The sequence below is a fragment of the Macaca mulatta genome, chromosome 7, assembly GCF_049350105.2.
Source record: "Macaca mulatta isolate MMU2019108-1 chromosome 7, T2T-MMU8v2.0, whole genome shotgun sequence".
NCBI lineage: Eukaryota > Metazoa > Chordata > Mammalia > Primates > Cercopithecidae > Macaca > Macaca mulatta.
The window spans coordinates 97055369-97079560 of record NC_133412.1 but is presented as its reverse complement, the minus strand read 5'-3'; the positions used below and the strand labels follow the sequence as shown (position 1 = coordinate 97079560).

At 43.4% G+C, this 24192-nt stretch overlaps 1 protein-coding gene across 4 annotated transcripts in view; it reads left to right on the top strand.

The window, feature by feature from the left end:
• The window catches only part of LOC106999362 (uncharacterized), a 154871-nt gene that overhangs the window by 42068 nt on the left and 88611 nt on the right, over positions 1–24192 (top strand). For 2 of the 4 annotated variants that reach the window (XR_003731535.2, XM_077940740.1), the window contains 2 exons: positions 9249–9280; positions 12110–12568. Coding sequence is in view for 2 of the 4 variants with exons in the window: in XM_077940740.1 (XP_077796866.1) it covers positions 9249–9276 (28 nt within the window). In the remaining 2 variants the exon portion in view is untranslated. Of the gene's footprint in view, positions 1–5390; positions 5482–9248; positions 9281–12109; positions 12569–18994; positions 19046–24192 lie in introns of those variants that run through there. The other 2 variants (XR_001446159.3, XM_077940739.1) reach the window with 2 other exon arrangements.

Here is a 24192-nt window from a genome sequence, read left to right as displayed (position 1 = left end):
GCATGTTCCCCACTGAAACTGAATCCACTGTTTTTTGTTTGTTTGTTTTTGTTTTTGAGATAGCGTCAGGCTCTTTCGCCTGGGCTGGAGTGCACTGGTGTAATCTCGGCTTATTGCAACCTCTGCCTCCTGGGTTCAAGAGATTCTTCTGCCTCAGCCTCCCAAGTAGCTGGGATTGCAGGCGCGCACCACCATGCCTGGCTAATTTTTGTGTTTTTAGTGGAGATGGGGTTTCACCATGTTGGCCAGGCTGGTCTCGAGCTCCTGACCTCAAGTGATCCACCTGCCTTGGCCTCCCAAAGTGCTGGGATTACAGGCGTTAGGCCAATCCACTGGGTTTTGAGACTCAGTCAATTTCATGTGTGTTTAGGTTACTTAGCTGCATTCCTAAAGTCTCTGAACCAGTCAGCCAGGAGCTTGGATATCAAGACCTTGGAGGGAGTTTGGTGCCAGTTTTCAGCATCAAATTCCCTCCAAAGTCTTGATATCCAAGCTCCTGGCTGACTGATCTGAGAGCCACACCAGGGGTCAGGACCCTGTGAGCCCAGCCTGAAACTGGCAGTCAGATCTCACAGGCTTCAGGAGCACTAGGACCCCACCAGAGGTGGTTCTGAAGCTGAGCTGAAGGCCCAGGGGATGGGCTATGCAAGCTAATTGCTCACTGCAAGTAGCAAGAGGTGAGCGTTGCTGGGACTCTAGAGTTCAGCAGCAAAGTGTTGCTTTCACATGAGGGTAGCATGAGACAAACCTCTGACTGGAGAGGGCAGCAGGGGTGGAAGGGAGATGGGGGGTCAGTTTTATCTACAGTTTCTGGTTTGCCTGCTGTTCCTGAAGAGTTACATGAGAAAGAGACTTTTGGGCTGTTTCCAGGAGGAGCTCTGATAAATTCCAGCAGTGAGGAGGCCCCCTTCCTGCTCAGGATTCAGTTTCTGTCCAGTTTTCAAGGTGGATGGTTCCCATGAAGCATAGCAGGGCAGGATATGTGGGAAAGCCTTGGCTCATAGTGCACAAGTATTAAATATTTTTTTTTTCTTTTTTTTGAGACGGAGTCTTGCTCTGTCACGCAGGCTGGAGTGCAGTGGCATGATCTCCACTCACCGCAAGCTCTGCCTCCCAGGTTCACGCCATTCTCCTGCCTCAGCCTCCCGTGTAGCTGGGACTACAGGCGCCCGCCACTGCGCCTGGCTAATTTTTGTATTTTTAGTAGAGACGGGGTTTCACTGTCTTAGCCAGGATGGTCTCGATCTCCTGACCTTGTGATCCGCCCGTCTCGGCCTCCCAAAGTGCTGGGATTACAGGCGTGAGCCACCGTGCCCGGCCTTATATTTTAAGCTACATGATATTCATACAGTACTTCCATATAAACCTTAACTGTAATTGTTGCAAGGATGCACCGTTTTCCTCACGAGCAGATTCTAATTAATCAACAATATGCTGATTAAGCGTCTGCAGGAGAAGCCCTGTGCTAAACACTGTAGAAAATTAAAGATTTACAGCATAAACTTCATCTTTGCACTCAAGGAATTTACAAGCTAGCTGAGGAAATAGGACACAACAACGAAACACCTAGAAAACAACTGCCAAAAAAAGTGCTAAACTAAGTGGGATTCATTGGCACCTCTTTTCCACCCTTCCACTACATCTTCCCTGCAGAGTGGCTCAACCTTGCCTCAGTCGGCAGAACTCTGGGAGCACGAGGCAGATCATATGAATCTTCCCTCCAGTGTCCCACTCGTTCTTTACCCCATGGAACATAGTCACTGTTGGTAAATAGTTCCTCTGCACCCTTCACTCCTTCCCACAGGGCTCAGTGGACTGGTGTGGGGGAGAGTGTGAGGGTGATGAGAGGAGAAGGTGGTTTTGTGTGGTTATATCCAGAAAATGGACCCTGCAAACCTGTTAGATAAAAATAGGTTTAATTTCTTAGGTTGTCTTCTGTTAAAATGGAATGGGTCTGGTTAGTTGGAGGGGTCAGATATCTTTTGTTAAATTGATAAGCATCTACTGAATCTCATTCATGCAGAAGGAAGACAAAAGGCCATCAGGAGACTGGGTGTGACCTTCTTGGGGCTCTTCTGGTTGCCTAGTAGCTTTTCCATATTCTCTCGCTATGTCTTTATATCCATGTCTTTTCAATATACATTTCTCCCTAGTTGTGCTGATGCTTGTGTGACTGTCATCATCTGTGTATGATCCTCTGAATTAGACAGGTTCAAGAGAGTGACAAAAGTATTACTGGAACCTACTTTTGCTATTAGGCCAGCCTTTCTCAACAGGATTTCCAGGAAAGAATTAAGGTCTACAGAATATTATTTGAGTGACCGTCTTCTCAGTTTCCCTAGGATGTGACATAACTAGTTCCATTCTAGAAGAAGGAGAAATATAAGTTAATTCATTACATAAAATAGATGCTTTTGGGCATTAGGGTTTAATTTTCTCATGGAACCCAGATTGAGAAGGGCTGCTCTGGGTCCTCGTCCAAGGGTCTCAAGCAACATCAGAGCTCCCTCCTTTTCTTGGCCTGCCTCAGTTGCTACAACTGACCCATAAAGACTTCTTGAGTCGTGAGTTTGACAGTGTACACTAAATGTAATTGGCGTTCAAAGGAGAGACCAAGGCCCTGTAGGGGGTGGTATGTTGAGTTATAATGGCTTAGGCATTCTTAGGTCATCTAATATTAACTTAGAATAGGCAGTAGGCAGTGAACTTGGAGAGAGAAGACTCTGAAACTTTGCTCTCTCCCTCATTCCCTACTGGGGACTCTGTAAGGCAGGAAGGGGAGTAGTGGCTTCCCTCTGTGGTATGGGAGTAGAAGTTCTCTGTTCAAAAACCTTTAGATCTTGTAAACAGGGATCTAAATCAGCAGTCCCCAATCTTTTGGCACCAGGGACTGGTTTCATAGAAGACAGTTTTTCCATGGACTGTGGGGCTTGCAGGTGGATGGTTTTGGGATGATTCAAGCTCATTACATTTATCGTGTACTTTATTTATATTATTATATTATAATATATAATGAAATAATTATACAATTCACCATGTTGTAGAATCAGTGGGACCCCTGAGCTTGTTTTCCTGCAACTAGATGGCCCCATCTGGGGGTGATGGGAGACAGTGACAGATCATCAGGCATTAGATTCTCATAAGGAGCATGCAACCTAGATCCTTTGCATATGCAGTTCACAATAGGGTTCATGCACCTATGAGAATCTAATGCCTCTGCTGATCTGATAGGAGGTGGAGCTCAGGCGGTAGTGCGAGTGATGGGGAGTGGCTGTAAATACAGATGAAGCTTCCCTCGCTCACCCACCACTCACCTCCTGCTGTGTGGTCTGGTTCCTAACAGGTCATGGACTTGTCTGATCTGTGGCCCAGGGATTGGGGACCCCCGATCTAAATAGCAAAGCTGAATAAAGTATGCCTATCCCACCTGATAAAAATTTAGAGTTGTTATGATTTGGCATGGCGAGTCAAGGTGTTGAGTAATCTGGTGTTCATCAGTATTGACAGGTAGAGAAGATAAGGATGTTTTGAGCTCATCAAGACAGGAGGAGACACCTGTTGGGACAAGAGAGCCCAGCAGCAGACTGGTTCTCCCATCCTCGTTCCCTATCATATGATGCTGGTTGGGAGGATGCTGGGGAAATATTGTGATATGGTAAGTTAAATCTTTGGGAAAGCATTTTTTTGAGTCAGGCTTGCTCTGGACATTGCCTGACTCCTGTGGCTTGGAGGTTGCCAGGGGGATGACACATTCCTTCAAGATTCTGGTTTCTTTCCTGGCCAGATCTAGCAGAGCCAAGGTTTCTTGGGTGCCTGCAGGCTGTCAGAAGAACTCCATCCTCGCTTCTCTGTCACTACTGTGCACTGAATCCTGCCTGAAGTCCTTCACCTCCCCCTTTGGCTAGGGACCCTTCCTTTCTTCCCTGCTGGATCCAGGGAGGAGGAGAGGCAACATCAGAACTGTGCTTCCACCATAGCTGTGGGGCTGTCTCTGTGTAACGTCCCGCTGGCCTAGAGTTTCTAGCTTCTAGTGTCACCACAAAATGTATCCTTATTCCAGGTTAAGTTCCTCTGCTATGCATTCTCATGTACTTCCGTTTTGAAATAATTATTAAATGAATGAGTGCTTATTTAGTATTTATTTTCCTGGGCTAGACTATGAGCTCCATAAGATCTGGAACGAAGTCTGTTTTGCTCACTGCCATATTCCTATCGCCAAGCACAATAAAATCATTGTAGGCATTTCAAACAGGGAATTTAAAACAGGAAATTGGTTACACGATGGACTGGGCTGAGAAGCCAAACGGGCTGGTTAAACAAGCACATATCAGTGGCAGCAGAAGCTGCTACCACCCTGAGGGCGGGAAGGACACAAGAAAGGAGTGGGGAACAACTTTATTCTGATTAACTTCATTCTGAATTATATGGAATTAAAATTTTTTTCTTCTGGTAGGAGTGCCCACAATACTAGTAAAAATGTAGGCCACTTAACAGTACTCTATTTGAAATCCACCATAGCCTTCTTGAGTTTCCAGTCTGAAATCTGTAGGGATAATGTTTCTCAAAATGACAAAAGCACCATTTCTGAGGCAAAGATCCAGCCTGTCCTGGGCAGGTTGGCCCTTGGTTAGGATTTCAGGTCACGCTTGCAGATCAGAACCCTGGGAGGCTTCCATCTCAGATGGGCTGCGACCTTTTGGAGACAGAGAAGGCTGTAATGCCACCTTTGTCCACCAGAGGGCTTCGGGGCCTCCCCTCACAGTCCAAACGGCTGAGATTTGGTGGCTCACCCATGCCGTGGCAGGGTGCTGCCTTGAGGGGTCTCCTCTTAAGTACCTCATGTGTTGGAGCAGATCTGGGGGTGCAGAGGCTGCCCTGATTCCAGAAGGGAGGAATTTTGTATTCGGTTCCCTCATTTTCTCTCTCACAGCTTCATTTTGTGTTTAATAACAATTGATTTGAAAAATTTAAAAATTGGGAAATCAAAGTGGGGGTGTGTGTGTGTGCCTTTTGTGGGCAGGGTAGCAAGAAGTGGGAATAATTCTGGTTACATTAATTCATGCCTGAACTCGCAGCTTAAATATTATTTAATGTTGTAGAAATTCAGAGATGGAAAAGTGACCTTGGAAATAATTTAGCATCCCTTCATTTATAGCTAAAGAAATGACTGTGGCCTTTGCTGCTTGCGAGATACCTGGAAGGTTCAGAGCCTTTAGGAATGCAGCTAATATGTAAGGTTATTAAAGTGTTTTTAGTAAGATTTTATTTCAGCATTCCAATCTTTCTTCTCTTTTCTTAGACTCAGCCTGAGCCTTAACAGCAGCAACAAAGCACAAAAAGGCATTTTTCAGTTTTCTGTTGAAAGTACTTGGCTTTCTTGTTCTAATCCCATCATTGGTCTTTGGATTCTTTCCAGATTCCATTGAATCAGAAGATAGAAAGGCCTGACATGGTAGAAAAATTATCCAGGAAAATATTGGAGTGAGTAGAAAACCAGTCAAACTCCTAATTGCAAATTCTCTTAAAATTAATTTTAAAATGTTACTAAATAATTTTCAGCAGTACAGCAAAGACCAGTCACTGAAGTAACTTAAGGGAGAATGCACTAAACTGAAAAAAAAAAATCAGTGTGGGTTTCCTTAAAAAGTTTCAAAAAACACTCAATGAGCCCACACAAAAAACTTTATTTTAATTAATCCTAAAGAAAGAAACAACCACAGGGAACCATACACAGAATTCAGAAAATGGCTGGAGCCTCTTTTCAAAGAAATAAAGGGGACATTACATCCTCACTAGTGAAAGTCAGAATAAAAAAGAATGAAGGTAATGATTATTGCAAAAGACACATTGAAAATCATGTTTAAACTGCACAAAGCAGAAATGGCACTTAAATCAGTAAAGAAACCTGAGCAATAGATCCAGAATTTAAAGAAACTAAATTAAGAAACAAAACACTTCAGGAGGGCAGATCTGGGGAATAGATCTGAATATTGCAATTTCTGAATAGTTAGACTTCCTGAGTAAGCCAAACAAAGAAAAGGTCCTAAATCAATAACTAAAGATGCAGGAATACTTTATTCCAGAATCAATAAGAGATTAGACTTGAAATAGAGAAGAGTCACATGGTCTAACAGAACAGTTATGAACATTTAGGAAACAGTTCTCACACTTATACATCTTTTCATTTGACTTTTACAACAACAATGTGAGGTAGACAGATATTATTAATCTCTCGTCTTACAGATAGGGATTAACCTCCAAGAAGCTGAGTGATTTGCCCAAGGTATATAACTAGTAAGTGAAGAGCCCAAGTTCAAGTCCAGGTCCTGCTCTCCAAAGTGGGAGGGGTCTTATACATATTTTAAATAATAAGGGAAATACATCTTTGATGACACGCAAAAAGAGAAGATCACTCTTAAAAGAATATACATTGGAAACACGGTTGGATTTTCTAGTAATGTAAAGAGAGCTCAGTGGATATGAAACGATGTTACCAAGGATGAGAGAGAGAGAGAATGCATCCCCACCATACTTGACCTTGCCAAACTGCCTTTCATGTGGGGCGCAACAGAGAACTAAAAGCTCTTTGAGGTCCTAGAAATCCAACCAGTCACTCACTCACCTTATTCCAACAGGCTGTCAGGACTGCTTCTAACAGAAGTCTGCATTAAACACAGAAACCTAAAGAGAAGACATTGACCTGAGTTATTTATTTATTACAGACATACATAAAGAGAACATTATGAGGAAGCATTTTTTGTTGATAAGTATAATTATTGTATTTGATGGAACAAAAGTAAGATGTGTCCTTATACCTGTATGAGGAATTACCAACTGCTCTCATCTTTCTAAGAGAGTTATTTGGCTAAATGTGACATGAAACATTCCTTAGATTCAGTACTACCACTCTAGGAACTTGTCCTAAAGCAATAATTCAAAGAAGAAAAAATTGTAGATTGTTATCCTGATATTTACAATTGCGAAAACTTGGAATAAAAACGGAAGAACTGAGTTTTACCCCAAATGACTATTATATAGCTGTTAAAAATAATGAAGATGAAATATGTGTATGAAATTAGCAATGGAAGTAGAACTAAATTTTTAACCATAGTATGATTAAAACAATGAAAAATGTGTGTATGTAGATAAAAATTGGGATGCAATTTAGAGAAATGATGTGAGTTAATTTAGGGTGGTGGAATCGAAGCTGAATTTTAAAAATCTATACACACTATTACATTCACAAATGGTTAGAAAGTTGCCAGTGCTGCTGCTAAAACACAGCATTGTTTCATTGCCCAGTTGAAACACTGCCCGATCCCACCCAAGTCAGAGGTTCATGGACTACGTCTGGAAGCATAAGAAACTGCTTACAGTCGCTGCCCCTGAGTAGGGGAAGCGGGGCTTGCGGGCCTGGGGAAGAGGGCTAGGAAGTGACTTAATTTCACTATATGTGCTATATTCGTTGGTGCCTTTTGGATTTTGTATTCCTTGCGTGTGGTGCCAATGAAAACATGATGTCTAGGCTCAATAAATCTACATATTTCTGATCTGAAAAATTTCCCCAGTGGTCTGATGGGACAGAAGAGTTGAAGTCAGTGAGGTGTTGGAAAATGCAAAACATTTAGTTACTGCACCATATACATGGAAAGGCAGAGAGTGGAGACAATGCCAAGGCTACAAAGAGAACAACAGGTGGGAGTGAGCCTGCCTCGGAGTCCACATGAAGCAGTGGAGACCAGGTAGAATCTTGGGGCTGTGGCCAAGGGAGCAGAAAACTGCAATGCAGAAGATGAGCGGAGATGGTGGCACAGATGGCAGATGAAAAGTGTCCGTGGATGGCAAGGAGAGGGGCCACAGGGTGGAGCCAAGGGAGACCAGGACTACTCACTGTGCTGTAGTGTGGACAGACACTGAGGTTATGGCCCGTGCAGTGGATGGCTGCTGTGACTGGACATGCTGGGTGCATAAAGTTGGGGCACCAGGGAAGTGTGGAGCCAGGGTGCCTCCTGGGATGGCTGCCGAGACCAGTGTGAGCTGGGGAGGAAGCAGACGCACAGGCTGGTCTCAAGGCTGTGGAGCCAGTGGGGTTGGGTTAGCTGCAGATCTTAAAGGCTTCTTCTCTTAAACAATGAGTAGGATGGAAAGAACAGTATTGGCAGTCAGAAGGCCAAGGTTCAAGTTCCACTTTGAGAACCAGCTCTGTGACCTTCCTCACCATTTTGTCATCCTCAAAATGGGTCATATTAGCCACCTTGTGGAGGCAGAACAAGGAGGCAAGAGTGAAAACATCTGCAAGAAATAGCAGAGATAAGCGCTGTCTGAGCTATAAACTGTAAAACCAGCATAACTCATCAGAGCATAGAGGAACCCAGTCACATTAAGGAGCTGGATTGACTCTCAGGCCTGAATGAAGGTATTTTGTTAATTAGAGCAAGGACTAAAGACCCACAGACCCCAGGAGGAGGAGAGGCAGGCGTACATGCTAGTCTATGCCCTGCTTAGGTGAGGTGCCCAGCCCAAAGCCATGGTGTCTCTGGGTCTAGAAACAGGCATCGTGTTTCTGTGGAAAAGGATGTATTAGGCTACCTTGACCCCATCAAGCACTTGAGTTACCGTAACCCTTTTCCAATTGCATGCTTACCATGTAACCTCTCATGGCATTATTTGGCTTCCCATGTAGCCTGACCCTCAGGGATAGAACTTTCTGTCCTCCAAAAATTCTCATTGTAGGCCAAAGTAGTTAGAAGCACTGATTTTGGAACCAGGTTGAGATTCTGGCTCTGCCACTTCCTATTGGTGACCTTGGGCAAATTATGTGACCTTCTTTGTATCAGTTTCCTCATCTGTAAAATGAGATACTAAGAGTAGCTTCCTGTTCCTTGTGAGGAATAATGATAAATCATGTAAGGGCCCTCGGTGCCTGGCCTGGTAGGTGCTGTACACACGTTTGTGGGGTTTATGGAAAATCGCTGACTTGGCATTCTGATTCATCCACGGTAGACTCTGTGAGCCTGCTCAGGGTGCTGCTGCCTAGAAGTTTGCTAGAGGGAGGGCGTTCCAGGTAGAGGGCGTGGTTTGCTTGAGTCTTGGAAGGGTGAACAGGCTATAGGTAGCTGGGGTGGCTGCAACCTGGGCACATGGGGCAGAATGGTGGGAGATGAGACAGAGCCGATTGGGGCCAGATCCCATGAGTATGGGCAACAACAGTTTGTACTGTGCTAATACATTCTGATTTCATCCTATAGGCCACGGTGCTTCCCTGGAGAATTTTAGGCAGGTGAGTGACAAAATGGAATTTGTGTTTTAGATTTCGAGATCCTTGACAGTGAGGTTGGCAGGGGGGTCTTGTTCATCCTTGTGACTTCAGTAAGTCACCCATCTTTTGACTCAGAGCAAGAAATCAATGAGCATTTGTGAAATGAGTGAAAGACAATGCCGGAGACTATGGAGGCCAGATGGGCATCAGGGAGACCACCCAGGGCCTGTTGCATTAGCCCAGGTGGGAGCAATGAGGGTGTGGAGAGAGGCAGCAGGAGGTACTGGGGAAGGTCACAGCAAAGATGACTTTATCTTTTTAGCTAGGGTGATGGCAAAACTACTAAAAATGAAAGGAAAACAGGAGGAAGACCAGTATGCTTAAGTTTAGGACAACAACACAATGTGAAGTACCTAGTGGATGTCAATGAGTTTTTTTTCTTAATAATTTGCCTGTAAGCAAGGCTGTCATTGCTAACACTTCCGATGAGCTCTCTTGAATTTTTGAGGGGACCAATGATGGCAGTTTCAAGGTGGGATCTGAAAAAAAAAATCATGTGAACAGTTTTCACCCATATATTTTTGGTTTCATATGTTATGAGACATGTTTGAAAAGGCATGTATAAGGAAATTTGTCTAAATTCAAATGTTACAAACACACAGCTATATACTTGTGTATGTTGTGTGTATATCCCCAACTCTATACTGCTGGAAGTTGTGGAGACAAGCAGTACCATCTGACCCTGGACCTGGGGCCTCTCAGTTGCCTGAAAATGAGCCAGCTCTCAGACTCAATGTCCCACAGGACGGAGGGCTCCCAAAGTCTCCAAGTTCTGGATGTGGTGACGTCTGAGAGAATTTCCCTACACAGTAGGCACCTAAGATTGAAACTGCTTGGTGTGTTATCTAACATGTTTATTCCCCCACGCAAGACTACCTTTATACATACCTCATTGAATGGAAGAATATCAAGGGGTGGAGTTTCCCTGCTGGCATCCCCATGGCACATTTATCCATTTGGCCCAAGCACACCTTTCAACAGGAGGCTGGGAGGGCAGGGACCTGGCTGGGCTGATCCTGCTCTCATGAGTTCCAGCTGCACCAAATGACGCTGGTTAGTGTCTACCCTGCGCCCTTTACACAAACACCTGTGCAATCTTGTTTTAGATCCTGGGGAAATAACAACTGATTTCTGTGGATGAGAAGTTCATATCGGGTAGCAGAGGAAAATTTATTGTTTCATCTCATAACGCATGTGTTTTAATTATTTCTGCAATCAGATTTAACAAAGCTCTAAAATGAAATTTAAAGTAGCACAAAGATTTTATGAAGATCTTGTATAATAAATTTCAGCTATATTGCCTTATTCACAGAATCTAAAAGACTGCTATTTGCTTTTCTTATTATTTTCAAGGGGAAAAAAAATTTAAATCTTTCTCCCCAGGTCTCTTGAATAATAGTGGTGTATTTTTCTCTGTCGTGGTGTGCAGAAAGGCCCTCTTCTGCTGAGTTTGTGGATTTTTTTTTAAGTTAATGATAGAGGTTTGTTTGTAGATTTTTCTATGTGTGTGTTTGAGGTGAAATTCCTGCAAAAAGAGAGGTGAAATAGTCATCAGGGTTCTTGCTGTGACCAAGAAGGTTTTATCTCTTATGGGGGAATGAAAATAACACTTAAAAATCTTAGCTGGCTTCGTCATGTAGTCAAGTATTAAAAAATAACAAAAGCCTCATCAATGACATTACCAGATTTTTTGTTGTTGTTTTATTATTATTATTTTTTTGAGCACCCACACTGGAGTGCTGTGGCATGATCTTGGCTCACTGCAACCTCCACTTTCCAGGACTCAAGCCATCCCCCCACCTCAGCCTCTCGAGTAGCTGAGACTACAGGTGTGTGCCACCACACCCAGCTACTTTTTACATTTTTTTGTGGAGATGGTGGGGGGCGTGGTCTCACTATGTTGCCCAGGCTGGTCTCAAGTTCCTGAGCTCAAAGCCATCTGTCCACCTCTGCCTCTCAAAATGCTGGGATTATAGGTGTGGGCTACTGTGCCCAGCCTAAAGCACTTTGACTTTCTAATTAGTCAGGATACACTCGATGCTGGTAACTGCTACCTGCATCAGGGATACCTGAAAGTATCTCTGAACATCATCTCTAAGGGAAAATGTTTTGAAAAAAGTGAAAAGCTATGTGAGGAAGTACAGAATCACAAGTCACATAGAAACAAAACAGAGCCAAAATATAAATACAGAGTGTGTGTGCATATATACACACACACATTTTTTATATGCCTTATACTTTCTTCTACTCTGAAGTAGAGAGTATTATCATTCTCTTCTATATATTCAGGAACGTAATAGGTAATTACATATTTTTAGTGATCCCCTACAAATCTTGATAAAGTTGACCCAAAGTAGGAAACTGTAGTTAAGCTTAGTCTTAGTTTTGGTGGCATAAAATAAGGGAAGACTAGCCCAGGAAACTGTGGGCAGAGTCCACTAACTACTTTTTCTGCCCTGTGGTTCTTTATAGTCCTTGTAAAACCAGTAGATAACAACAGTAACTAAGGGTGTAGACCCTGGAGATGAATCAGAAGGAAACCTGGAGACTGTGAAGTGAGTTAGTAAGAGCTCTACACCCAATAGGACAAGGAAGACAATACTAGCTAGCTCATTCCTTTCTATCTCCAACTTCTAAACATTAAAAGCCACTTTTTTGGTATGTGTTTTTCTGGAAGGAATGATTGGAATATCCAAGGACGTGAGGGGAGAGGAAAGTGGTAAAATGGCATTTGCCGTAAAGGGGTGGGAAAAAAACGGAATTGCTCCAAGGTTGGTTGTGTTCTTCCAGCTCCATCTGTGATAAAGAGAATGAACAACTGGGTGTTTTCCTTCTGGACAATGATTATGACACGGATTACTACTGGGACGAGAAGCATCACCACTGTGGACAACACGGAAGAGAAGTATTATTGAGAATCACTTATAATGAGATGCTACTTCAAAATAGGAAAAATTTGATAAACAAATTTATAATACAAACGATTATAAAGACCTAAAGGTCATTCATGACAGAATTTTTAAAATGATGTGTTAATTATAAATACCAGTATCTTGCTAATTAATGTGCCTTGCTTGGGCATGTCAAGTATATAACCTATTAATATAATCTATCTGGACTGAAATGCCTTATTAAGACCCCATTCTGTAAGAGATATTTTATTCCCTGGTTTTGGGACCTGACCACTACTAATTTGAATTTTTACTATAGTCATTCCTAGGAAACGTTCAATAAAAATTTTTAGATGAATTGCTCTCAAGCCCAATTCAATGCTTGTTAATTTGTTAAGAAGATAACTAATGAGTCTGCTCATCCAGAAAGGGTATGAAAATGAGGAATTCTGGAGTTGACAAATGATGCTTATGTAGGCAGCTAGTTTTTAAAAAGTACGAAAGTTTAGAGTTCCATTTCAAAGGTTACCAAAACATGGAGTCCACATCAGCTGTTGGGAGGGGAGCCCATGGCAGGATAGTCTGAGGTGGCAGGGGTGCACACTCAGGTCATGGGAAAACACTTCTCAAAAACAAATGACAAGAGGCTGAAGTGTGGGAATAACAAGATTTTACCCCCCCAAGTTATGTTAGGGCTGGTAACAAGAAAGCATCAATGGTATTGAGTCCACTGGGGGCTCACTTCTGGGTGCTAGGCAACAAGGTATGAGTTTTGAGCTGTCCAAAGCCAGTGGTTTTTCTCAAATTTAGATAAATCTTCCCATTTCTTAGTTTTGGGACAAGGATTTTATTTGTTTGTTTGTTTCTTCCTTAAACAAAGGATTCTTGGATTCGAAATTAAGAATGACTGCAATAAAATTTAGCATGCATTCTGTTTCAACCCCAGCTGGTCTGACACCACCTGGCATACTACAATTCTGGTGGTAACCTTCTGGAGCTAGTGCAGACCCCATCAGTTACAGGCTCAGTTCTCCATAAGACTTCCTTCACTTTAGTTGCCAGCTGCAATTCAGAGGTCCTTAAGCCACCTGCACTTTTGACCAAGTGGCTACAAATTTAGGAGTTCTCACAAACCCCTCAGGTTAAAAAATTCACTAGTATGTCTCACAGAGCTTGAGAAAACACTTTTTAAAAAAATAATTACAATTTTATTATAAAGGATGCAGATCAGGGGTAGCCAAAGGAAGGGATACACAGGGTGAGTTCTGGGAGAGTCCAGAGTGTGGAGCTTCTGTGCCTTCTCCTGTGGAATCAGGGTGCTGTCACCCTCCTGACACATCAATGTGTTCACCAGCCAGGAAGCTACACTAAGCTTTGGTGTCCAGAGTTTTTATTGGGGTTTCATTATGTAGTCATAGTTCATTAAATCAGTGGCCAACTGATTGAAGTCAATCTCCACCCTCCTTTGCTCTCCAGAGGTCAGACTGAGCTGATATCACATTTCTCAGAGTCCCAACCCTCTAATCATGTGGTTGTTCTTTCTGCTGAGTCTTTCTGGTGAACAGCCCCATCCTGAAGCTATCTAGGGGGCCACCATGAGTTTCCTCATTAGCATGAACTCACTTGGCTCATGAATAATGAAGACACTTCCATCACTTGGGATATTCCAAGGGTTGTAGAAACTCCATGCCAGGAACCCTGGACTAAGACTAGACAAATTCTTTATTAAACACCACCACAGGAACACAGGTAATGTGGTCCTGCTTTCAGAGAATGAACTTTAAATGATGTACAGGGGTTCAGATTTGTTTTCCAAATGGGCCAGGGTGATCTTACCAAAACACGTGTGCTTGAAACCCTTCAGTGGCCTCCCACTATTCTTAGGACAAAGAGTAAAATCCCTAACCAGGCCTCCTGGGTCCTGCATGGCCTAGCTCCTGTCCTGTCTGACCTCATCTGACACAGCTCTTGCTCCTTGCTCTCATGGGCTGGCCCTTCAGTTTCTTGAATGCACTTGCTGTCTTGTCTGGGCCTCTCCCCTTGTTGTTCTGTGCTCGGATCTGTCGTCTCCCCAGCCTCTTGGTCTATGTGTTCCTACAGCACTTTGGCTGCTTTCCTTCATGGTCCTTGATCTGTCTTCCCTATTAGCTGTAAGCTCCAAGGTGAGCTGTTTGTGCTCGTGGTTGTATCCCTGCCCCCAAACTGGTAAGTTCCTAGTCCAGAGAGGATGCTCCACATACCTTTGTTGAATGAATTAATGAAGTGGTTCTAATTCACCCCCAGGGAATTGGCAAAAACCCTTGCCCAGGGCTGAGAGAATACTGTTTGCTCTGCCTGGACTTCCCTTGTTCTTGTGTTTTCATGTTCTGCTTATTTTTATTCTTGGTGTCTCTCATTATTTTTGCCCCATGTCATTCTGTACAGGGCTCTATCTGAAGTCAGGGCCTTTGCTTATGCACTTGCTCAAAGTCTGCCCCTCCAGAGTCTTAATCAGTTGTAATCCTGAGGAGACTCTAATGTGTTTTACAAAACCCCTGCTGCTAAGTTACTAATCTGGGGAAGGCTTCTGGCTCTCCGTGGTATGGGGATTCTACCTGTGCTGCTGCTCTGCTTTGAGCCTTTTTAAAAAGCCTGCTTTCTTTGTGCCATATCCTAGCTTGGTCTTTTAACTGCTGTGTTGTTCTAGGTCATTCCTTACCTTCGTTTTTCCTGTTTAACACCATTAAGCCTCTCCTGGGCAGTACCTGCCCGTAAGGTTGTTTCTGTTAAATGACTTGATGCCTACTTTCAGGTGTATTGGTCTTGGTAAGTATAATAATTATGCTGGAAGGATATAGGAAACAGACACAGAGGAATTAAGTTAATGTTACTCGAGAACATACAGCTAGTTAGCAGCATAACTGGAATTAGAATGCCAAACTCCTGACCTCATCATATCTAGCTGTTCTTTCCACTCTACCCTGAATTGGCTCACATTTGTGAACTGGCTCACATTTGTGAATAGGAAATTGTGTTAGCTATCTTTCCACTTATCAAAGTGTTTGGAACCATAGCAAGCTATTTGCCCTATTCATATCATATCACCTCATTTGATTCTTGGACTGCAGAAACTGGGAGAAGCCATTAATAGCAGTAAACTCGACTTTTCTCAACTTTCCCCTTCAGATGTTCTGAACAAAGAGAACAAGGAACCCAGATCACAAAAAGCGCCAATTAAAGGGAATTTGACTGCATATTCAGATGTTAAAATTACTACCAACCCTCTAGGTTTCCCTTCAGTGTCCATGTTGTAAAAAATGGCTGGAAAATGTATTCATATTTGCCACCGATATGTTCATAGAATAGATGAGAAAAAAACACCTCGGTATTCCCACCTGAGATAAGAAGGTGTTCTGAAAATATCTTGTTGGCTGGGCATGGTGGCTCATGCCTATAATTCCAGAACTTTGGGAGGTCAAGGCAAGAGGATTACTTGAGCCCAGGAGTTTGAGACCCGCCTAGACAACATAGGGAGACCCTGTCTCTATAGAAGTATTAAATTAAAAAAAAAATTTGGCCGGGCGCGGTGGCTCACGCCTGTAGTCCCAGCACTTTGGGAGGCCGAGGTGGGTGGATCATGAGGTCGGGAGATCAAGACCATCCTGGCTAACATGGTGAAACCCTGTTTCTACTAAAAATACAAAAAATTAGCTGGGCGTGGTGGCGGGAGCCTGTAGTCCCAGCTACTCGGGAGGTTGAGGCAGGAGACTGGCATGAACCCCAGAGGCGGAGCTTGCAGTGAGCTGAGATCACGCCACTGCACTCCAGCCTGGGCGACAGAGTGAGACTCCATCTCAAAAAATAAATAAATAAATAAATAAATAAAAAATTAAAAAAAATAAAAAATTTATAAAACAATAAAATTAAAAAATCTTATTATGAATGGCTTGTTTATGGTCATCATAAAGATTCATAAAAGATGAAATGTAGATATAATTTAAAGGAGATAAATTTTAGAGTTTTATGAGATTAAAAAATAAAAAAGGGCCGGGTGCAGTGGCTCACACTTGTAATCCCAACACTTTGGGAGGTCGAGATGGGTGGATCCCTTGAGCCTAGAAGTTAGAGACCACCCTGGGCAACTTGGAAAAACCCCATCTCTACCAAAAATACAAAAATTAGCTGGGAGTGTTGGCGTGCACCTGTAGGCCCAGTTACTCAGGAGGCTGAGGTGGGAGGATCACTTGAGCTTGGGAGGTGGAGGGTGCAGTGAACTGAGATTGCACCACTGCACCCCAGCCTGGGTGACAGAGCCAGACCCTGCCTTATAAATGAATAAATAAAATAAAACATAAAAAACAAAAAGGTTGCAGAGAAAGAAAGTTTTCAGCTCTTCCAGTGGATCTGACAGGTGCTTGAATTCTGCCTTTGATCATCTTGTTTTTTGTCTGCAGTCCTTGTGTTAAAAGGGATAAAATGGAGATGATTAATCCCCAGACAAGCAGGTCATCTGATAAATTGGAAGAATAAATACCCGACAAGATGACCCGTCCTTCTAAAATGTGTGCCTCTCCTCTGAGGTTTAAGGACATTTTTTGTCTTCCCCATAAAGCCTCTCCAGTGTCATGAGTCCCGGGCCTTCTTGCTGTAGACCCTGCTTCCACAGTCCACACTTCACACAAAGCCACGACACTGTGTTTCATGATTTAGAAGAGGGTTTCCCTTTCTAAGGAGGATACAATCAGACTTTTTTGTTTGTAAAGCCCAAGTTAATAACCTTTCAAAACGGATCTCAAAATGGAATGGCCCACGCTGACAAACGTGGTCAGAATTCTGGCACACAGAGTAAGCAGCCCTGTGCATCACAAGGCACTGCGCCCCCAGGCATGTTTCTCAATCCTTACATGTTGTTTTGTCAATCTTTTCATGTCACTAATGGAGGAAGATGGTAAAGCAGTTCAGCTCCTTGTCCCTTTCCTCTGTTGGTTCCTGTACTAGGTGTCTTCTCTTTGCCTTTCTAGAGCCACATTTTACCTGTCCACTCCAGACCAAGGAGGGAGGCTGGCCCAAATGAACATCATCAACAGACTCATGCTTTCTGGCTTCTAGCTGGGTTTGGGTAAAGGAAGTCATCAGCAGGCACTGGGAAGTGGGGTGCAGAGTGAGGTGGGGAGTTTATTACTGCAGCTCACTCCCAGTTCAAGAGGGTTAGCTCCTCCCACTTCTGATGGGTGGTCCTTTCCTGTAGCTGCTCTCTCAGGGTGCCCAGAATCTCCCTTCCCTGACAGCCTTCACGCTTAGAGATGGTAACCAAGGAACTGCACGACCCATTGTTGGTTTCATAAGTTCTTCCTACATATTGGTAATAGTCCCTTTATTAAAAATTCCTCAACTAGCCTGTTTGCACAAGCCATCAGGTTCTTGTGGGGATTCTAATTGATAGTACTTTGTTGTGTTTCTCTCTCACTTTTTCTCTCTTTTTTTTTTGTTCTCTTATTCTCCTTTGTCCCACTCCTCTCCTCCAATTTCTTCTCCGTGTCTACCATTTTTTCTTTCTATCCCTATCTCCTCCATCTGAATACTCAATTTTTTCTCTGTTGTTTTAAAGTATTACTATTAGAGTAATACAGCCCGGTGCGATGGCTCACGCCTGTAATTACAGCACTTTGGGAGGCTGAGGCAGGCGGATCACGAGGTCAGGAGATTGAGACCGTCCTGGCTAACATGGTGAAACCCCATCTCTACTAAAAATACAAAAAAAAATTAGCCAGATGTGGTGGTGGGCACCTGTAGTCCCAGCTACTGGGGAGGCTGAGGCAGGAGAATGATGTGAACCCAGGAGGTGGAGCTTGCAGTGAGCAGAGATCGTGCCACTGCACTCCAGCCTGGGCGACAGAGTGAGACTTCCTCTCAAAAACAAAACAAAACAAAAAACCCAAAAGCAAAACCAGAAACAAACAGACAAACAAAAAGTAATACTGCATTTATTTACCTTATTTAGGAATGGAGATGAGCATCAATTAACAAAAAACTTAAATAATTTGAAGAACACAAAAACAAGATATGGTGGCTGCTGGGAGTGTAAAATGGTACAACCACTTTGGAAAACAGTTTGACAGTTTCTTAAAAAGTAAAATACACATCGACCATGCAATCTAACCATTCCATTCATAGGTATTTATCCAAGAAAATCAAAAGCATATGAGGACTTTTACATGAATGTTTGTAGCAGCTTTATTTTAAAAAGCCAAAAAATGGAAATAATCCAAAAGTCTACTAACAAGTGAGTGCTTAAAGTATATCTAAGCAATGGAATACTACTTAGCAACAAAATGGAATGAAATATTGATATATGCAACAGCACGGTTGGATCTCAAGATAACTAGGCTGTGCAAAAGAAGCCAGACAAAAAAGAGTACATACTGTATGACTCTAGTTATATATAAAAGCAACTAATTTATAGTGACAGAGAACAGATCAGTTGTTATCTGGAAAGCAAGGGCTCAGGGAGGACCAAGAGTTATAGATTATGAGGTGTGTAAGCTAACTTTTGAAGATAATGAATACGTTCACTATCTTGACTATGATGATTGTTTCATGTGTGTATACATATGTCAAAACTTATCAAATTGTGCACTTTAAATATGTGCAGCTTATTTAAATATGTCAGTTACACCTCAAAAAGCTGTTAAAAATAACACACAGTGATGAGTTTAAAGATGGTGTATTACTTTCCTGTTGCTGCTGTAACAAATTACCCCACGCACTTAATGGCTTAAAACAATGTAAGTGTATTCTTTTACAGTTTGCAGGTCAAAGGTCCAACCAAGATCAGTATCACTGGACTCAAGTCAAGGTATGGGAAGGGCTGATCTCTTTTGCAGCATCTTAAGGGAGAATCTATTGTATTCTTCAGCATCTGCTTGCCACCTGTTTTCCTTCTCTGTGGCCTCTTCCTCATCTTCAAAGTGAGTTACTTAAATCTCTGCATCATATCACCTTCTTTCCCCCGTGCTAAAATCACCTCCTCTTCTCTTCTCCTTCATGTAAGTACATTTATTATAACTACATTGTGATTACGTTTATTGCCCACTCAGACAGCCCAGGATAATCTCCCCATCTCAAGATGCTTAACTTAATCACACCTGCAAAGTCCTTTCTGCCACATAAGAAAACGTTTGCAAGCTCTGGGGATTAATGTGGGTATATTTGGGGCCATTATTCAGTCTACTGTAGATGGTATATTGTTCGCTCTGTGAAAATGCATATTGCTTAGTATCTAGGAATGGCTTATCTCCTTCTGCTTTGCACTGAAGTATTTATAAGTAGTGTTGGCTCTTGAAGAGAGGGGAACAACTTCCAGGTTGGATATTATATGAAAAAGCTCACTGTGCAGAAATCATCCACTTCCTGTGTGGAATTATAAGGCATCCCCAGTATAGCAGCCTAAACATGTTAAGTCCATTCTCACATGGGCCATACTTTTTCTTGAAGAAAGGGCTTAGGCAGCTGGGGGAAGGATGACCCTTTAGACCATTGTTACGATTTTGTGCAAAGTTAATCCTTATCTCAAAGGCTTCAGTCTGCCCCTTGTTAACCCATCTTTAATCATATCTGTGGTCTGACCCGGGAGATGCTGGGAAAATCCTCACCACCTGATTGCCAAAAGCAAACATCAGGGCCTATGTGTGGAGCTACTTCTAGGGAAGCTACTGAGGTGATACTCTCATTCCTAAAGTAGGGTAGACCCTTGAGCTTTGTTGACTGCGGACCTTGACCCTGGTGAACCTTCTCAGAAAAGCAGGGAGTCTAGAGATAGGGTGTATTATGATAGGGAACAGGGTCAGAGGGAGATTTTGCCTCTTAAGTCCCGCAGGGGTAGCAGATGGAGTGATGCTGTGACTGCCTACACCCTCTAGAGTGGCTGCCTCTTGTCTGCAGTCTGGCCCACACCGACAGTAGGCCCAATTTGTGGAAGCAGCCTTGCCCAATCCAGAAATGTCTCCAAGACTGAGAGTTCTTCAGTGTGATCTCCTTCAAAAGGGAGACAGTCATAAACAAATGACAAATGCAAACAAATAGAGACTGGGGATAGCTAGTGGTTGGGCTTTGAGTATCTCTAGCAATGCCTGTGGGGCTCATGGGATGGTTCTTGATCTGTAAATTGACAGGGATAGCCCACATTTACAGAGTACTCTCCTGTGGGCAGGGGAGAAGGTCTTATTTGTTCCTACTTGTTGCTCTGACAGGCCAGGTTTCCTCCATGTAGTTTAGCATCTGGGGACTCTGTCTTTCCTTTGCAAAGGATCAGGTGAAGGAGGTGTGGGAGCCTGGGGAGAAATGGGAATGAGCTCTGTGGGTGTGGACACAGCTGAAGTTCCTTCCCTTGCCTGAAGGGGCCAGCAAAGACCCAGATAGGGTGTAGACGTCTTGACTCCCAGGAGGGAAAAAAAATTCCTAACAGCCCATAAAACTCAGGAGACGGACAACTCCTATCTAGCAACTGTGTGATTTCTCTGCCTGGACATTGACAGATCCTCCCACAGGGTTCCCTACCTGCCTGGAGATACTTGGGCTGGCCCTAGATGTTGGAAAATGGCAGTCTGTGTGGGATTCAGGAGAGGGAGTGCTCCCAAGGGCCTGGATGGAAGGGGCCACAAGGGTATAGGATCTCCCACCGAGTAGCTTTGCCCTCTTGGATATTCCTGGGATGCCTGTGCCCCAGCCAGAGCCTGTAATCAAGCCATCAGAACTAATAAGATAATTTCCGCATTAAATTAAACTGTGGATGAAGGATAGGGATGCAGGAACAGACTAATGGCTCTAATGATTTTCCCCAACCTTTCACATCTCAATATAGTACAGTCATCAGACTCCTTGTTCATGTGCTAGAAAAATGATGACTCCTCGGAGAAGCTGCTGGCAATGATCATTTAGTTTCTAATTCTTTTGTGTTTAGTTGGGTGGGGTCAGGCAGGATAAACCATGGTAGAGGAGAACAGTCAATCACAATCTGCTCCATAGATAAGCATCTCTTTTCCCACCCAGTTTCACTGGTTGCCATATTTTCAACAATCAAGAATATTCTTATTTGTTAATTTACAAAAGTAAATTCTTCTTATAAAAAACAAATAAAAAACAAAAGCCTCCTTTTACTTTACTCCTCCCATCTACTCGCTTTCTCAGAAGTATCTATCATTGTTGATTTGGAGAATGTCCTTCTCTCTATATGTAGTGGTTTAAAAATATGTCCACAACTATTTGACATGACTTCTTTCAAAAGGTGGAACCCCCTCCCCTCATCTTAAGTGCAGGATGGACTTAGTGACTCATGTTTAAAGCATAGAATGTGGCAGGAGTGATGATTTATGATGTCTGAGACTCGGATGTAAGTGGTGTTGAGCCTTCCTCTCTTGTTTTCTCCAACCCCTTGTTCTGGGGGAAGCCAGCTGCCATGTTGTGAGGACACTCAAGCCAACCCAAGGAGAGTAATGTGTGTTGAGGAACTGAGGCCTCCTGCCAGCAACCACATGAAGATCCATAAACAGATTATTGTAATGGATTCTGCCACCTGTGAAGCCATAGGCTCCCAGATGTCAGGGGTACTCTGAAATTCAGGATTCCCAGGTACAGGATAATGAGCAGAGGACAGAGCACACAATCCCCAGGCACATTTTTATATTGACATGCAGTACCTAAGGATGTATATAACAGGTGTGTCTATTTTCAGTAGCTTGGGTTATGTGGTGGTTGCTGATATTTGCTGCACAGTCGCCCTTCAGGGTTAGAGGATTTATTACCCTAGCTGCTGGGAGAACTGCTGGCAGAGAGCCCTCACCCATCAACCTCCTCTGCGATTTCCTAAACTGAAGAGAGCCATCGTGCCCAGGGTTATGCCACTTCCCAGCAGCCCACATCCAGGATCGAATAATGAGTGGTATAGAGCCCGGCCCTTACACCCCAACTCAGGAGAGGCTCTGATGGCCACCCCATCTTCAGAACTCCCTGCAGGATTGGCTGAGGCATTCATTGAGACTGCATTGCAGCTGAACTTCATCATCTTCCCATTCCCACGTCGTTCCCTTCCCTTTCACAGGTGTTGATACTCAAAGCACTCCCCAGTGAGCTTCTTGCATACTAACCTCCATCTCGGAGTCTGCTTCCTGGAAACACAGGCAGGGACAGTGGGTTGTTCCAGGATGTTCTTGGAAAGCAGATGAAGAGACAGTGTCTTAGAGCAGGATTACTGGCCACCCATCTGGCATCACTGGTGGTAGATGGGGCATCAATAGCTAGTAGCAGAAGGTGGTGGTGCAGTCGCTCACTGGTGATGCGCTGCAATGGTGTACTTGTGGAAGGGAGTGCATTAACTGGAACAAGGTATTAGGCATTTGAGAAATATAGGGGGTGTGGTAACTATACTGATGCTCAGGAAAAGGATAATGAAAAGCTGAAAGTAATTAATCAGGTATTACAAGCTAAGTGTTGGCTGGGCATGGTGGTTCACACCTGTAATCCTAGCACTTTGGGAGGCTGATGGGGGTGGATCACTTGTGGTTAGGAGCTCGAGACCAGCTTGGGCAACATGAAGAAACCCTGTCTCTACTAAAAACACAAAAATTAGCCCGGCATGGTGGCAGGTGCCTGTAATCCCAGCTACTTGAGAGGCTGAGGCAGGAGAATCGCTTGAACCCCGGAGGTGGAGGTTGCAGTGAGCTGAGATTGCACCACTGCACTCAAGCCTGGTGAGTGCAGAGTGAGACATCACTAAAGAGAAGAAAAAACTGTCAAAGCTGGAGGACCTTTTAAAAAAGAGTAGAGGAGCTCCAAAGGAGGTTAAACTCCCACATAAGGCAGGTCTGCCATGCCAAGGACAGGGCATCTGGGTGGGAAGAAGTGGGACCCTGACACATATCTGAGTTGATGTCCCCAGATCTTGACTTCCCAGTTTCCCTGGGAACCAAGGGTTAGAAGCAGGAGTGGCTCTGTTTACCATCACACCCAGTGGCCAACTCGGGGACATCCCACACCCCGTACCCTGCTGCATTCCTACATCTGTGGACTCTGTTAATTTAGAGGTCTTAGATCTCAAAGGGGAATGCCTTTATTTGGGAGTAAGCAAAAGCCTTGTTCAGCTATAAGCTATGGCTGCCATTTGGATACTTTGAGCTTCTTGTGACAAAGAACAGCAGGGAAATAGAGGATTCTCATCCTCACAGGACTGAATGACCCTTATCATTAAGTGGGGTCAGGACACATTGAGAAGGCAGTATGGGGAATCTCTTCAGGTATAAATGGATATAAGCCCTTGACACAGAAATCTACTTTATGGATGTACAGCTAGTCATCTGTATCCATGGGTTCTGCATCCGATGGATTTGACCAATGGTATGTTGAAAATACTTTGTTAAAAATTGTGTCTGTACTTAATATGTACAGACTTTTTTTTCTTGTCATGATTCCTTAATCAATACAGTACAACAACCATTTACATAGCAGTTACATGGTATTAGGTATTATAAGTAATACATAGATGATTTAAAGTATATGGGAGGATGTGCTTAGGTTATATGAGATTTTGGCATTTGCAGGAGGTTAATGACATTTGGAGGTGGAGCCTTTGGGAGGTAATTAAGATTAGATAAGATCATCAGGGTGGGGCCCCCATGATAAGACTGGTGGTTTCATAAGAAGCAGAAGAGAGACCTAAACTGGCACACACACTTCCCTCTCACTATGTGATGTCCTCTGTCATGTTATGACATAGTGAGAAGGGCCTCACCAGCAGCAGCCTCTCAACCTTGGACCCCCTGAAGAAATGTAAGAAATAAATTTCTTTTCTTTATAAATTATCTAATTTTTGATGTTCTGTTATAGCAAAGAAAATGGACTAAGATAGTGGGTCTGGAGGACTTGGTTCTCTGTTAGGAGGAAATGCTGCCACCAGAGAACACACTAAAGGTTACCCTGAATCTAAAGGTATGATTACCCTCTGATTATTTT